The 17,416-nt window shown below is 37.7% G+C and overlaps 1 protein-coding gene across 1 annotated transcript in view; it reads right to left on the bottom strand.

Moving 5' to 3' along the window:
* Nucleotides 1-17,416, bottom strand: part of TRIO (trio Rho guanine nucleotide exchange factor) — a gene marked incomplete at both ends in the record, with an annotated part of 224,759 nt that overhangs the window by 12,335 nt on the left and 195,008 nt on the right. Inside the window, 13 exons of the mRNA XM_079534003.1 lie at nucleotides 626-803; nucleotides 1,839-2,030; nucleotides 3,064-3,141; nucleotides 3,364-3,414; nucleotides 4,038-4,130; nucleotides 4,663-4,752; nucleotides 6,773-6,842; nucleotides 7,438-7,541; nucleotides 8,242-8,308; nucleotides 9,013-9,161; nucleotides 10,944-11,039; nucleotides 15,346-15,516; nucleotides 16,626-16,918. Coding sequence (XP_079390129.1) covers nucleotides 626-803; nucleotides 1,839-2,030; nucleotides 3,064-3,141; nucleotides 3,364-3,414; nucleotides 4,038-4,130; nucleotides 4,663-4,752; nucleotides 6,773-6,842; nucleotides 7,438-7,541; nucleotides 8,242-8,308; nucleotides 9,013-9,161; nucleotides 10,944-11,039; nucleotides 15,346-15,516; nucleotides 16,626-16,918 — 1,632 coding nt within the window. The remainder of the gene's footprint in view (nucleotides 1-625; nucleotides 804-1,838; nucleotides 2,031-3,063; nucleotides 3,142-3,363; nucleotides 3,415-4,037; nucleotides 4,131-4,662; nucleotides 4,753-6,772; nucleotides 6,843-7,437; nucleotides 7,542-8,241; nucleotides 8,309-9,012; nucleotides 9,162-10,943; nucleotides 11,040-15,345; nucleotides 15,517-16,625; nucleotides 16,919-17,416) is intronic.

Here is a 17,416-nt window from a genome sequence, read left to right as displayed (position 1 = left end):
TGTCATATATCACCTGCTTTCTGTTAAAGACAGAAAAGTTAAATCCAGGCAGAAACGTCTTCCTCCAGATCGCACTGTTGGTCAGTAGCCAAGATGGGCAAAAAGAGATGCGACTCCAAATTCTCAGTGTATTGTTCTGTCCATTACAACTCTAGATCAGGACAACAAGGTATGGATACAGAAATATAGCAAGAACCTTCCAGTATCACAGAGGATATCATCATGGTCTCCTGCAGAACCTGAATGCTATTGCCTCAGTAAAGTGGGAAAACAATGGCTAGCAAAATAACAAATGGAAAACAGATTCTGAACAGATATCTAAAACTGCACTGGTATTTAGCCCATAAAGGCTTGCATTTGGTCAAAAGGGTACACAGACTCTGTGCATCAATGGATGGTGTCTCCCTTAATTCAGTTCTTGGTGAAATCAAATTCACTGTTTTAAGAATCTATCACTCTTATCAGAAATGCTAGCATCTGTCCTAAAGCAAAAATGCAGCACAAATCACAACTGTTCTGTATTGGTGCAGGAAGAAGGAAACTTGCAGAGCATTTCAAAGCCAAGAAACAACTGATGAGAGAGAATTAATCAGTTATAAACTTTTGATGAGAGCTGATCATTTACCATTTAAAAAGTTGCGCTGGTTTTCCAAAATTTGGTTAATTTCATGGATCCACAGCTGGCGGACTCCCGGACTGGCAGAATGCAAAACAAAGGTCTCCGTGGCATCACCCGTTCTTGATGTTAGTGCAAATTTACATGGATCACTGTCCACATTTTCCTCCAGGGAAAGGCAACTCACCTTCACACAAAAAGAGAATTTCCTTTATGTATTTTCTGAGAAACACACTGCTCAAATCTTTCACATGGTAGCTCAGAGTCAAATCTCCAAACGTGATTAAGATAACCATCCATTTACTCAGTAAAATAATACTAAGGATTAACATAGGTCATTTTTGGTACAACCAAAATGTCAACAATGAACAGTCTCATTCTACAGCAGCCTTTGCCCTAGAGACTGCAGTAACTGCTTGCTGACAGATGTACTGCACTAATTCACTGTAAGTATAGCTTAACGCTCTCCATCAACCCTCACTCTCCCCTTGTGTTATTTAAAATGCTAAGCCCACTTTAGAGCTCTAGCAATGGCTCATACCAAAGCCCTCTTCTGCAGAAACAGTAATGTTGTGAAACAGGCTGCCCCGCCAGCACAGAACATGATATGCAGCTGGTATGCAGAGCAGCAAGGCAAATAAGAGGAAGCAGGATCCACCCAAAATGCTTCATGAGGAGTGCTGGTGAGCACTGCCAGGAACAGCTTTTGTCTCTGAGAAGAGTTGAAGCAAGAATAAATGTTTTTTTTTGGGGGGGGGAGAGGGGGGACGGGGGAGGGAAAGGATTTTCTTGTAGGAGAGCTGACACAACCAAGAAGGTGGAACTACTATGTGCAAAAGTTACCTATCCATTTGGACTGACTGCAGCTGAAATTGATCAGAAGAGATACTTACCGAGTTTTCCTTATTTGCAATGATTTCACTTTGCAGTGTACACACAGCACAGAGTCGAAGACTGAACTGTGGATGTTTGTCCAGCTTTGAACAAGAGCAACGGCTTTGGGATGCTTCACATGGGAAGCATCAAAGAGCTGGAATCTCAAGATTTCCATTTCTCAGAGTTAGCACAAATCCAGTAGGAAGTAATCTCAGGAAATGACTGACACCTTGCTGTGCTTTAAGACTTCACACCTAGATGCCACTGGGATTCTACACTGAATAAGAAACTGTTACCTTTGTGTCCCCCTGCACAAATGCTGCTAAGACTCACACACAACAGTTACCTTGATACTGTTTTTAAACAAGAATCCGGGCATGGAGAAACCTTTCTTTTTATCTAGCGGCTCACTGAAAATGACAATCTGCTCAAACAGGAAGACTCGTCTCTCCTTGCAGCGTGGCAGAAGACCTGCATCCTGGTCTGTAACCAAGAATGTGTCCTGGAGTAGCAGCTTACCCTGGGCTACAATTTTACCCTAAAAACAGAAGCAAGTGGAAACGTTTAGCACAACTCTTCATTTTTTTTTTCCAATCAATCTTAGCAGATGCCCATGCCAAAATTGCTTTGAGTATCTCCCAGACTCTTAGAGCATTCATTAATACATAAGAAATTCCTATGTCTTTTTTCAGAAAACAATGAAAATACACACCCTTCCTGGCTTTTATTTTCATTTTGCAGTTGAAGGCTTGTTAACAGTACTGATTAATACTTAAGGGCAACAAGGTTTGTGAAGGGCTTGGAGAATATGCCCTAAGAGGAGTGACTGAAGGAACTGGGGCTGTTTAGTCTGGGGAAGAGGAAGCTGAGGGGAGACCTTATTGCTCTCTTCAAATACCTGAAAGGTGACTGCAGTGAGAGTGGGGCTGGTCTCTTCTCACTGGTGACAGGATGAGGGGAAATGGCCTCAAATTGCACCAAGGTAAGTTTAGATTGGATATCAGGAAACACTTCCTTATCAAAAGGGCTGTTAAGCATTGGAATAGGCTACCCAGGAGGCGATTGAGTCAGCATCCCTCAATGTGTTTAAAAAACATTTGGATGTGGTGCTCAGGGACTTGATTTAGCAGAGGGTTGTTATTGTTAGGGTAGTATGGTTAGGCTCTAGTTAGGCTTGATGATTTTTAAGGTCTTTTCCAACCTGAGCAATTCTATGATTCTATAATTAAACAATTCTATGATTGAAACTACATGACTTTCATTATCCTGTTCTCAAAAAGCTCCTTTCCTACCACTTCTCATTTATTCTTCTAATGTTTTCCAGAGTGCTGAAAAGGGAAAGAATCCAAATTCATACCTACATTACAAAGCAGAAAGGGTTTCACAGATAGAGTATGTGACAATGATCTGGCTAATACATATTGCATCAACAGTCAATTTTCATCTCTTCCAGCCTAGCTTAGTGACTGTGCACCCTATCCTCCTTCTCCCCATCAATGCTTTCCATAATGTTAGTATCTAATTTCTAGAGCACTTGACAAAAACTCACTGAAAAATCCCAACCAACTTACATCAAATCCTTGCAGACGGCCAACATTCATCATGTCATTACACCGTTTTGGTACTATACACATGACCTCTACAGCTCTCTGTTCAAGACAGATAAAAAGTCAGAGCTTAATTTTCCAAATATATGTTAACAGGATAAAATTTTGTTTCATTTGCTATGGTTACTTGAGAACAGAAAGTAATGTGAAAAGTAAACACATTATAAGCACAAGATCCTTAAGAAGATCAGAAAAGGAAAATAATGTCAAAACAAGTTCAGAATAAAGAGCATTGAAATCACTGAGAGAAAACATTTCAAGTACCTCTAGTTCTGTTGTATCAAGGTTAGCTTTTTTAGAATATTTGAGGAAATCCTGAAAAAGGAAAAAAAAATAGTGTAAGTTTTGTGCTCATTAAATCACACAGAGAAGATCTATATTTGCTATATTCTCTGTCAGAGAACGAGAGGCTGCAGAACACACATACAATTTTTTTTTTCTTTTTAAAGCTTCTTCCTGTGGTGCTCTCCTCTACATACTTTTAAACATTTATTAGCTCTTCTGTTTTAGAATATACAAGACATATATTAAGACAACAGTTCCAGGGTTGCTTTTCAGTAAACATTTAAGTGTAATTAAAATGGATGCATGTATAGATGAAGAAGTTGGGATGAATCTTATCTAGAGATGAAGACAGTTGGGATATCCCCCTCCCCTTTGTATGACATTAGTACTAATTCTAAACATTTTCCACATCACTGACTTGAATTCAGTTGAACTTTAACTGTTTAAACAAACAAAAAAACAACGCAACATTTAATTGTCCAATCTATTTACTTCAATTTTCAAAGCTACCTAAATATGGTCAGAAAATAATCACATGACATTGCTTACAGATCTGGGTTCTATTATGTAGGAGAGAAGAGCATAAGCAATTATTTAAAAAGGGAAAACATAATTTACCACATATTACATTATTCAACTCAGAGCTGCTTTACCTTTAGTAAGAGCTGGTATTTCATAATTCTCTGCACAGGTTTTATTAACAAGTCTGTGAGCTGAAGTCTGTGGCCCAGGCGTTGCTTTAGATCCTGAGGGTTGTAAAACAAAGATTTTTTTGGCTTCAGATATTGCTTAGTTCAGTTAGAAACACAGCAGCATACATTACTATTAATGGCTATCAGAGTAGAAACTGGCAAAGACAGAGCAGAATTTGATCTTCAATTAGCAAAAGATGGAGTCCTTTCCCTGTATCACTTTTGCTTTGGAACTATTCTCTCCTCCTAGCATCTTCTGTGTCTTTTTGGAAAAGAATGTATACTGAAACATAATTCTTAACTCACAGACTGTTGGTCATCTAACATCAGGATTTCATTTATATACACTGCTAACCATCCTGGTTAAGGCTAGTAAAGATGGTATTATTGATTAATTAATATCTAAAGTTCAAGTATAAGATTAATATGTTGTTAGAAACCTGTATCATCCTTGAGAAATCAGAACAGAAATGGCAAGAAATTGCAATTCAAGACAATAACAGCCACAGGTGCTGTCTTTTTTTAACCAACAGATCTGATAACGCTTAGGGTTTGTTGGTGCACACATCTTCTCTCAAGAACTTACCTCAAAAAACGTGTCAATGTATTCTGAGACAATGTGCTCAGACTTTGGTTTGTTCTGGCAGTAAACTATGTACATGTGCAACCTTCTTTCCTAGAAAAACAAGGACACAGAATGATATATTATCATTGGGAAAAAGGCATGCCAGATTGGAATAGAGTACATTTCACAAAACTACACATCTGAAAACCATTTATTTGGGGATACCACGATGATTTCAGACAGCAAACACAAGTCAAAACATTGTCACAGTTATATATACACTCCTGAACATCAGATGCATAGAGACAATAGCTTAGAAAGTTCCTTAATAAACACTACAAAAATGGTTACATTTTTTATTTAGCAACAAAAATGAAGAAAGCCTCTGAAATATTACAAATTTGAGTGCCTTTTATTTGAATTATCTAGTTACTACTATAGTATAACAGCATCCTCCTCCTGTTTAGCTGTACAGAGTAATTAGAAGAAACCTGTCTATCCTTTATGTAGCATTAGCTGTCCTATTCAAGTTTGTGTGCAGTAGCAGGTGGTGTAGCCTCAGAACAGTGGTGCTAGTACTTCTGAGTCTGTATTTTGTGTGTGCACGTGTTTTTAAATTGAGGCAACAAAGAAAAAAAGGGAGCACAGCTTTGATACTAAGATTCTTTTTTGATGACCACCTTGATGGTTAAGAAACACAGACGTAACACACGTGTCTATAATCAGTTCCAAATTCTTCCTAATCGTTTTGCCAGGACTGCTTTTCCTGGTCAGAGAATTAAAGAGCAATGACCAGTAATGAAAAAAAAGAAGAAAAAAAAAAAGAAAAAAAGAAGAAAAAAAAAGAAGTAAAATGAAGCTTGAAATTGATACAAAGCACAGATTAAAATGATTAATAGAATTTTTCACATTCTAGCTGGTAGTTAGGGTTGTGCTAGAAGATGTTACATGTCACAACATGCCTTTCCATTTGCAATATAAGCGTGCCTTTCAAAGACAATTCAGTTCAAATAAATATACCAGGAGAAAGTAAAACAGCAATGGGAAGAATTACTCCCTTGGTTTCATCACATTACACCAGTGTCAAGATTCTCCCCTCTCCCTTCGCTTTTCTTTTTTTTTTTTAATAATCCCTTGGAAATCAAACAGCTGGCTCCTCATCATTAGTCAAGGAATTAAGCCTGACTTCCAGTTACTGTTCAATCAATGATTGGCTCTCTATTTTTTTGCTATTCTGGTGCTGACTTCAAACATAAGACCACTGAGAAAATTTGAAACCCACTAAATATGCTTAAACCTAGTCTGTCCTTTGTCTTGTGCAAACAATCACGTTTAGCAGGCACGTTTTCTTTCATCTACCTTATGTGATTTGGAGTACTCTGAGAATTCATCTCAAATAGATACCCAATTGTTCTTTGACACAATAATATGCCCCAAAAAAGATTATAGGAGAGTGACTGAGTGACTAGTGGTACATAATTTTTGATATTATCTAGTTTCTAGGTAGCTAGTTTATCTAATTTCCTTCTGAAGTGTTACCATATCCAGATGCATCACACAGGCACTCCTTTTAGTAAACAGATGAAAAGGGGGGAAAATTGTAAAGAATTATAAAGGGTACATTGTTGGACTAAAATTAAACACTATGAATGTCTAGCACTCACTATTTCTTCCCTTGGTGAAAAGGGATGAATCCCAAACACTGGTGTGATTCTCAAAAAGGGAACGAATACAGAACTAGAACACCCAGAAACCTCTATGGAAAATAAGCTGCTTTCCTATTTCCTGCTTGCTGTCTTCCAAGGCAGTGCACTGATATCTAGGTTTTGATATCCACATTTAGAAGACAGGTGTGTATCATCATATGAAATAACAGTTCCCTCAACAGAACTGCAACTGAATTGACAAATGGAGCCCATACTCATATTTCTTCTTAGAAGGCTACTGCCAACAAAAAAACAAGGCTATTTACTTAGGCCACTTACAAGCTCTTACAATCTCTCCTCCTCTTACAATGAGGAATATTTTATAGCACTTTCTTAATTATGTTACATCATGGATATATTCTTAAAAAATGTGTCTGTTGGTAAGAACATACTAGAGCTTGGCCTTAGAAGACATTTGCACTTACATGCTTAACAAACAGGGATCCCAGCTTTTCTGGATCTTCAAGGCACTTCTCCAACTCTCCTAAAAAGAAGCTGAACATAAACAAAGTTAAGCATTTTTTTCTGATAGCATATATTATGGCAACAAGTGATTACAAGGCAATCTTATTACAAGATACATTTTGCATCCTGTCAACTGTGTTGGATATTAACACACTTCCAAAATGACAATATTAATAGTGTAATATTTTAATACATATTCCAAATGGACACACATGCCAACATGGAAAAATACTTGTATTCAATAAATTTTCATTCATGTACTGATTGAAATTTTTCTCCTACCTAGTTTAGAGTGGTTGAGGTGTTCATATTGCCATGCTAATCTCTGAGAAATTCATTAAAGATTATATTCTTAAACAGAGAAATCTAAATCTCAAACAAACACATGAGTTCTGCACAATGCTACCCATGCTAGAGATTCTTATCCAAAGCAGCTGTGATACATAAACAAAGCTTCATACCAACATTTTTGTGCAGAATCTACTAAATAAATAAGTGAAAGCACACGACTAAGTGTATTTACCTTGTTTCTAAATATTTGAGAGAACAAAAATTTTCTTTAAGTCAATTTAGTATTTTTAGATAGAATTGTTCACTAGCAGGCTTACAAGTTAGATATACTTACTCTCTGTGCCAGTCGTAAATCTGGTGAATATTTCCAAATACAATCTTGTCTTTGCCTTTCATATCATCGGGAACACCATCTTCTTTCATAAGTGCCATGTAACCCTGCAACAATGCAAAGAAACTCACTTTTAATATCCCAACTTAAAAAAACTGAGGGTAACCTTGTAATCTCCCTTTCCTCAGAAGCCTTTCAAGCTGACTAGAGTAACAATTTGCTTGGGACAGAAAGCCAAAGAAATCATAAAACTGTTTTACACATAACTTCACCTGAACCATGGTTACAAAATATTGTACTGAAGAAAATTATATTCATGAATGATATTTCATAGGAATATTATCAAAAGGCCACCTTTTGCCTCAGAGGTTAATATTTGTAGTTTCCCCCATAGTGTGGAAGACATGGATGTTTCTTTGGTGGAAGATTTAGAGCTAAAACCAAATTTTGGCCATGCAAGAAGAAAATTTAGTGCCTTTCTTTCTCCTCCTTCTGTTAAGCATTGAACTTAGGCCGAAATTCACTGTTATGTGCATTTTCTCTGGTTTTCCATATGTGTTTCATTGGTAACTCAACGTTATGCATCTCCCTAAAGTCTCATCCCTTTTACAGAAGATGAAAATACAAAGTCTAAGAGAAGCTTAGCAGTAGGGAAGGAGCAAGCCTTCCAAATTCAGGATAGCTCCTCTACCTGCTTAGCCTACAATGCTTTTTTGAATTTAGCAATGTTAAATAGATAAATAAATTGAGTTGCACAGTTGGTTGATACCACATTAAAAAAAAAAAAACTAATGAAAAACAACATACCTCAACTACGTAGCCCAGATCTCGTACGTAGTCACGCTCTGTCTCCACTAATTCCTGCAAGACGTAGCTACAGGGGAAAGGAAATGGTGAACACGCATTTCATTAAAAATGCTTCTAAAAAAGGATTAATGACATATATAGCCTTTTAGACATTTGCATAGTTGATAAACACAGCTGAAAACGAAGGATTAATGCACATAGTTTCTAAGCAAAATGCTTCTTTGATTATGAAACTGGAACATGCTAGCTTCTGTTTATCACAAGTTAGATGTTTTCCTACATGTGTCATTTAAATTAAACATTTAACTACTGTTTAAAATAAAATGCTAGTATATCTCTGATCTGGACTCTTAAGCATAATAACAAGCATGTTTTTCTTCTACCATGGTAACACTTAACTACTACAAAAGGAATTAAGAATCCCTGAAGAATGGCACAGGGGTACAGAAGAAGGGAAATGATCATTTTTTGAAGCCTAAAAGACCTCTGAATATTTAAAGATTTGCATATTTTTGCTTAACTGAGATTGACATATTACAAAAGTCAAACAAAAGTGCGACTGAAATTAAGTTATAGGAAATTTATTCTGTGACTAGTGTTTGAGGAAAGAATTTTTTCTTTACATAATGTAATTGCATGCTTGATACCTAACACAAGTCCTCTTCTTTCCAGATTAACAGCTTCTGCTGTCAGTTCAAAATGGACATTTTTTAAACAGGCCTTTTCTCTCTTCAAAACATTATTAAGAACAGAGTGAAAATGAGATCTTACTGTCGTCTTTTTAGGGAGCTGGATTTCCTTTCTTCCATCTCATCTATAGGTGATGATGAGGAGAGAAGAGAGTTATCTGAAGGGTTGAAGGATGGACTGCTGCTGTCACCTTGATCTACTAACAAGGAACTTGGACGGTCTTCCAAGGCCTAAAAATGTATTCAAGAAAGGACAATGACATTTATTTCCCTTTTAGTCTTCAGATGTATTTACATAGATCTGTGTATGGGAACCTATGGAATACCAATTACTGTATCTTGGCAAAAGAGGTCTCAAACTTTGAGGAAACCTATCAAAAACTTTGTTTTCCAGGACAGAAAATCTAACTTCATAGAAGCACAACACATTTTAAATATCACTCTCTCCTTCACAGGAGAAGAATGCAGTTCAATTAGTTTGAGCAGAACGGGCTAAAAGTCAGAATATCCAGCTGAGGATGTAAGTACTTCTGTAGTAGAAACTACACGCGTGTGTACTTATTGACAGAGGTTAAATTATATTTATCACTGTTTAGTTCTCTCATACGTAAGCTATTTTCAAAAATAAATGGAACAACTTTAAAGAGAATTTTTTGGAAGTTATATTTTTAATCACAACAGAAGTGGCATTTTTTTGTCAAACATTTTATTTTATTAACTGGCCAACATACTGACTTGCTTTTGAGCTTGACAGCTCAAATCCTAGGAAACGATCTCTCTCTTCTGCCAGATAAATGGTTTCCAACACACAGACTGCTCAGTCTTATTGTTTGTTTAGAAGATGGAGAAGCCATAGGAGAAATAATATGAACAAATTTCTTTGAAATATTTACTGGACTTCTTTAATCTAAACCCATAATCTTGGATCAAGCTATTGTTATATATCACATTTCCTTGCATGTGTTACAGTCTTCAACGCAAGACAGATTTACTTCACCAGGATGGGGTTCCATAATCTTTTTTTTTTTTCTTCCTACAAAAATTAAAAACCCAATAATAACATGACAGCCCAAAAAGTTGGAAAAACTGACCCTTGGCTACACGTGTGAAATGAGAACATCTCCAGTAGGGACTATATGCAAGGATCATTAATCTACATCCACTGCTAGGCTGTATGGAAGAGATGTGAACTATTAAATTTTCCATTTACAAAAGGCTGCTTTGAATTTCTCACAGATGACTTCTTATTCACCCTCGCAGTGCAATAGAAGAAAAAACTGAAGTTAACACTTTAAGCATGCAGAAATTATTTATGCAATAATGTAAGTTAAGTTTAAGTCTTTCTGAATGAGGAAATGGAAAAGCCAATTTTTCATTCTGAAATTCAAAGCTGCTTAAATTTAAGAAGAATCTGGGAAATATAAACTTCTGGTAACATGAGTTTGCCAAGTTGTGTCTCTCTGCAGAGTCTTCACAGTGGCACTTCTACTAGGTCCAAAGAGGTCTTCTGTACGTTGCAAAAGCCAGACTGAAAATTATTAAGAGAATAGATTGGAAAGGACCATCTAGTCCAATGTCCCAGCTCAAACAGGGTCGGCTAGAACATGTTTTCTAGGACTATGTCCAGTTGAGTTTTGAATACAGAGACTGTGGAATTAGCTATACAATCTACTCTTTTCCAGTGAGAATTTTCAGTAACACAGAAACTTGGAAACATAAACTTCAAGAATCTGACAAAATTATGCCTACTTAATTTGTTAGCAAATGGAGCCAGTAACATTCAAACCAATTCTCTCTTGCTCTTTATAGGTATTATTTGTATAGTTATTATCACATTGCCTAAAGAAACTGAGTCCACAGAAGAGGGTGTACAAAGTGACCCATACTCCAGCCCCAAAAGTGACTTTTGAAACACACATGACATTTCACACACTGAAGTTGTATGCTGAGGATGAACATGGAGCTTTTCTCTAAATAGCACGTTAGGACTTGCTGTCTGCCAGTCAGTCTCACCATTTTGCTTTTGACGAGCTCTTCAATTGCGCTGACTAGTTCTGCAGCACTGGGCGTCTCAGAGCTGGTAGGCCGCACCAATAATCGAGAAGAGGTCTGTGCAATGACATAAAGCAAGAAAATCTAGCGTCAGCTTAGCATTTGCTCAAGAATAAAGGTATTCAGTAATTGTCAGCATAACACTAAAATCATCCCAAGTTAGGCAAATGGAAGTGGAAATTTTAAGTAAAGCCCACAAAGCTAAATGTTGAAAGAACATTGTGCCTTTTGTTATAATTACTGAAATAAAAATTTCTGGTCGTACATGCAATAGAAGCTAAGGAAATATCCTTCATCTTGCTGAATATAATAATGCCTGACAAACAGCTATAAAAATCACCTGAGCTGACCTAATGAACAACAAACGGTTTGTTAACATATTTTATTGCTGGTAAAACAAATCTACAATTGCAGAAAATAAACAAGAACAGAGAGGGCATGAAATACAAGCTGAAAAACCAGTTAAACTAAGAAAAAATACACCAGTAACCCAGGGGCATCTACTTTTCTAAAGGAGCTGGAGTACATTGCTCAGATTCAGAGGGGAAATTGAGCTCACCATTCCTTGTGCCATCCATTTTCCCCAATCGTATGTGTAGAGTACAGAAGATCTCTGGCCTCAAGCTATAAAATGCCAGTTTATAGATACAACTGAAGGCAAAAGGTGTTCACAGTAAAGGATTTTGGGGAGGGCCATTGAATTCAGTCTCAGTAATTTGCAAACAGAGTTGTTTGCACATTACATTTATCATTAAATAACTGGAAAATGGAAACAGTGCAATATGAACCTTACTTCATATTACGAACAGAACAGTGAACATCGTGTAATACAGGGTAAGCTGTTCTGCAAATGTTTCCAACAAATTGGACAAAGAACTGGCACATATAACAGCTTAACACAGGAGGTTCTTCTCAAATCAACTAGGGTGTGACAAGGCTTCCATAGGTCAATATAAAAAACAATATACATAATTTAGGTAGCTTGCCTTGTATTTGCCTTATTTGGAAAGGAAAATAGGGGATGGGTAAGCAAAGGAAATACAGACAACTTTAAATGGAAAGATATGGGAACTGAGCCAAAGCAGAGACAGAACACAAGTCAACATAATGCTGCATCAATTTACAAAAAAGAGAAAACAAAAAGCGAAAATAATTAGTTTCATATTAGCATAACTGATCTTGAAACTTAATACTGCTTATCCAAAAATTAAATGCAAACAACTTGTAAACTGCCATCAAATGTAAATCCATGAAGTGTGCAATGATTCTATCAAAAAGAATACATACTGTGCAGACGAGCTCTTATGGGAGAAAATGACTGTATTATTTAGTGATATTAGACATATCAGCATTGCCTAGCACACAATATTTGCATGCATACCAAAAACTTGGCAAGCCCAGAGCTAGCGTGTCTTTCAGGCAACTGTATACTCTTGACATCTAACTACCAATCAGTTTTCTCCAAAGCTGTGCTGGTATGCAACTTTTGGATATTGAGCTTAGCTCAGCCTCACAAAATACTGTCAGCATTGTCATCAGGTTCTGGTCAAAGTCTGTTCTATCTGTTGCTCTATTGGGAGTATATCATAGAATCACAGAATAGCTTGGGTTGGAAATGACCTCAAGAATCATGAATCTCCAACCCCCCTGCCACATGCAGGGCCACCAACCTCCACATTTAATACTAGACCAGGCTACCCAGGGCCCCATTCAACCTGGCCTTGAACACCTCCAGGGATGGGGCATCCACAATCTCTCTGGGCAGCCTGTTCCAGCACTTCACTACTCTGATAGTAAAGAACTCCCCCTGATATCCAACCTAAACCTTCCCTCCTTCAACTTAAAACCATTTCCTCTTGTCCTGCCATTATCAACCCTTGTGAAGAGATGACTCCCTCCTGTTTGTAGGCTTCCTTTAGGTACTGGAAGGCTGCAATGAGGTCACCCAACAGCCTTCTTTTCTCCAGGCTGAACAAGCCCAGCTCCCTCAGCCTGTCTTCACAGGGGAGGTGCTCCAGTCCTCTGATCATCTTTGTGGACCCTCTCCAACAGCTCCCTGTCTTTCTCGTATTGGGGGCTCCAGACATATGTGACTGTCAGTTAAATTTCAGCACTGGTTGTTTCCCATCTCATGTAGTTAATTTATCTGAAAAAGAAGGAGCTGCTGGGCTGCACAGACAGTCTGCCAGTTGACCTTCTTCTCGATGATGTACTCTGGGAGCAGAAAGAAAGGTAGAGGGAGCAAAGGAGCACATGCAAGTGCGAGATACTGCTGGAGGCCACAGTAGGCTGAGTAGGGAGAAGCCCAGCAAAGCAGGGAGTTTCCAGCATGAGTAACGACCAGGAGCCACAGAGAGGAAGAAATGCGTGAAGTGAGGTGCAGACCAAAGCCAAACCTCTGAGGTCATGAAAAGGAGGAGACATTCCTTAGGATCCAAAGGAAACCACCTAATGTGGCAGAAATGTGAAAGACTCTACCCAGAAGGCAGACAACAGGGGACTTGTTGCAAGCCTTTTAACAATCAGAAGCTCTGTCAGTAGAGTCCTCTGAGTTCTGCTGGATAAAACTTCGCTCTGGCTTCTCACTTCTGTGTACTAAAAAGCATTTGCTTTAGGTACTGGAAATCGGTGGTATGTCTTGGTGTGTGGAATTCAGGGTGGCACACAAGCTCCAAGACTAATACCACACAATGGGACTTCTTTGCCTCTTGCTGTGCAGTTTAAGTTACTTCAAAAACTGTCCCAATGTCCTTACAGCAGTGGGTGCGTGTAACCTTTAAAAAAGTTTACTGGTGACTAAATGGTACTCAAAGCTGCTTGACTTTGCAAGAGAAATGCAAAAGTGAAAGGACACTATCTTTCAAGTATATCCCTTCACAAAACTGTTCTTGCACTGTAAAAAAGAACAAATAATAAGTAAAAGCCACTTTTATCTCAACAACATTTTATAAGGCTTTTTCCTTTTTTTTTTTTGGTATCACTGAAGGGACATACAAATAACGCAGCTAATTAGCAGCAACTTTAATGTATTTTCACTAACGTTATTTTTATGCTATTTATAAACCGCAAAGTGAGATTATTTTCTAGCCCTAAAATATTATCCTGGGTCTGAAGATCAGCAAGATTTTAAAATGTCTGTTTTTGCCTTGTTTGTTTCAGGTCAAAATATTAACATCCCGCTACCCCAGCTCATTTATTACACTTTTCAAACTCAGAAAAAAGGTGGAAAATAAATACAAATAAAACATAGAAGCCAGACAGTTTTATCCTACAAATGACAACTTCAGGGATCATTGAGATCCCGATTGAAAGACAGCGGGATAAAAGGAAATAAAAGATTAACAAGATCAGCCAAAGCTGCATCACTCAAAACAGTGATCATTCACCCACAGTATTCACTAAGAGTGAATAAAACAGCTAAAAATTTTAAGCATCAAAATGGTGAGACGATTGTAATGTCAATATTTGCTGCACAAGTCCAGATAGTTTGCATTCTAAAACCCTCTATGTCCTGGTTTGACAGCTGCCCTCTAAAGATTTGATCAGTGTTAAAAATTGAAATAAACCCTCCCAATGTATGAACATCATAACATTTAAGAAAAGATTATATGCACATAAGATTTCCTTCATGCAATTACTACCGATATCCAGAAATTTCAACTGTTGACACAAAATTATTAATCATCCTTTCTGGCACATATTTTCATTTTTTTCAACAAACAAAAGCAAAATAACCCTGAGCTGTACTATTACCCTAACTTGGTTATTAACTTTTTTGCACACCTGTAGGGGTATATATTAAAAGGAATAAAAATAATTTAAAAAACTATACAGCTATTAAGAGAACATTAAAGTCGACATGAACAGCTCTTTCTGCTAAGGTATGTATGTTGACTTTCCTTTTTCCCCCAGATATGAGGCTATTCAAAGTAATAGGGCTTGGTAAAGAATCTATAATCTAAAATGGTTTCTAATATACAACTATTAATTTCTCCAGATAAACTCTATATGCACATAATATTTAAAATTTAGTACCCAAAAGGTATGATTATAAAGCAATTATTTTCTAAACACAAGCATGGCATCTGTTCAATAGATGTAAGTAGGCCTGCAAAACCACCACGTTTCCCATTTCTGGATACAAAGGTCTAGAAGAAAAATTTCTGTTCTTACGTGTTTAAAACAAATATATTTTATTTACACACTTTCCCCAGTAAATCCCTTTTAATGATGGCACAGTGATTATTTCTGTCTATCATAAAGGCATACAGTATACATTACAAGACTTCAGGAAACAGAAGAAAGATTTGGGCAGACAGAGGTTGTTTCAACATGCAAAGCCTTCCCTGCTTCCTCTTCCTACCTTGTCATCCTGTGAATCAGGCTGGAGAAGACTGTGTTGCTGAATTGCCATGGGAGGAGGAAGTGGTACAGCATCCGCTCCCTCTTCACCTTCTTCCTCTCCACAGCTCTGCATGCCTGAAGAGGATGACTTTGAGAGAGTGCCACTGCTCAGCCCCTCGTTACGACCCCTCTGTAAATAAAATTAAGACGTTCAAGCTCTGTTACCTCCTCAGCAGCATGAAGCTTGTTAAACACAAGTTAGTCTTAAGACTGTTCTGTAGATTCCCGTCTCCCAACAAGTCAGTATGACACTATGCATACAGCTAAAAAAAAAAAAAAAAAAAAAAAAAAAAGATGATCCTACACATGCAGGGAAAAAAAATAAAAATTAGATGCTGTGGATTATGTTTTCATTGGCTGGAAACTGGACAAAGCAGACGAATTAAGATACTGAGAAGCAGACAGTTAGCTTGAAATTTACTACAGGAAGGTGCTGCCAAAGTAATGCTTCACAAGTTCAGTTCTGCAAAGTATGAGTCCCATTCTTCTAACTTACTAATTCAAGGACTTTGCATAGGAAGTTCATATCAAGATGTCTGAAGGCTATACGAATCCCTTATAACATAAAGTATTCTGTCAATTGTCTTTTCTCCTATCCACCTCCACCTTAAAGTAGTGAAAGCAGAATGCTTGTATGATGCTTACAGTTGTGATGAAAGACAGTCCCTCAAACTACATAAGAAACTATGAATTAGCGCAAGTTTAGTGCAGCTGAGTTCACAGGATAATTTAACCATGTTTAAAGGAACAAGTGTAGATGATAATTGCCCTTTCCTCACTTTAAGAAGGAAACCTGGCCGTAGGTTTTCTCTCATTCACAGAACTGCAGAATAATAGACACTCTCAAAATAATGCTACAGCTGCGTCAGACAGCTTCTTTCTACAGCGTGACCTTCAAGGACAGATGCCAATATTCTTTCCCAAGCTACAGTTATCACTTTACCATGCTGCCAGGTCTCTAGTTTTTTTTTTTCCCCTCACTGTGTAACTCACAGTGTTCCAAGTCTGAAGCCAAATACATCAGAAGCAAGAAAAATAATTAATCAGGCAGTATATGCAGCAGTTCACTATTTCCTTCAGTGAAAAATGCCATGTTTATTATTTGGGTGATGGTAACTACAGTCGATTTGAGGGGCCATCTTCTGCTCTAAGGCACATGTATAGCTTTAGGCAGGTCTCACTACGTAGATCTAGCAGAGACACAGAACCACGTTGCAGCCAGCTGCATGGAACACATACCTCTTCAATAGTCTCATCTTGAGGGGTTGCTGCACTGTCATCAGAGTCCTTCTGAGAACCTGCATCAGCACTTTTGCGGACCTCTCTACTCTTCTTGTGCTTGTGGGCCAGTTTTTTGACGTGCCCATCTGCTTTCCCACTGCTGAGACGCCTCACAGGACTGGTAAGCCATTTTCTCAAAGTGTTGCCAGGACGCTTGGGACCTGGGGAGCTCTGTGCCCCAATCATATGGGGTTGAAGCGATGTTACTGAAGCAGGAGGACTGGCATCATTGCTGGAGACTGAAAGGGAGTCTGAAAAAGAGTGAGGAGAGCATGTTAAATGTGAGAAACAAGGCGAACAGTAGTAACAGCCATTTTTTTAAACTCTCCACCTGTTTGACTTGGGAAAAAAGAAAATGGTGTTACTATCTTCTGCCAGTCAAAGACTGATGGTAACACAGCATTAACCATAAAATCATGTGTACGAAAACTAGTAAATTATTCTTGACAGCTGCTAACATCACTTGAAACTCCACAACAAGCATAAGCCCTACTGGAAACTTGCATCAACCTCCTAAAGCTTACCTGCAACTTACTATGCTCGATATAAGACATTCTTTTGGGGAAGTTTTACAGAAACTGAGGACTATCTGAAATACTTAGATTGGATGCATGAAAGAATTGAACAAATTACTTTAAAATTTGGCCTTTAAAGACACCACAGCTATCTGTTTTCATGCTATACAAGACCACCCGAACATAAGCAGTTTCTTTACAATAGTCAAGCTTTCAGTAAGTAGTTGTGACTGG

The sequence above is a fragment of the Tetrao urogallus genome (assembly GCF_951394365.1).
Source record: "Tetrao urogallus genome assembly, chromosome: 3".
Lineage (NCBI taxonomy): Eukaryota > Metazoa > Chordata > Aves > Galliformes > Phasianidae > Tetrao > Tetrao urogallus.
This window is presented reverse-complemented; position numbering and strand designations above follow the sequence as displayed.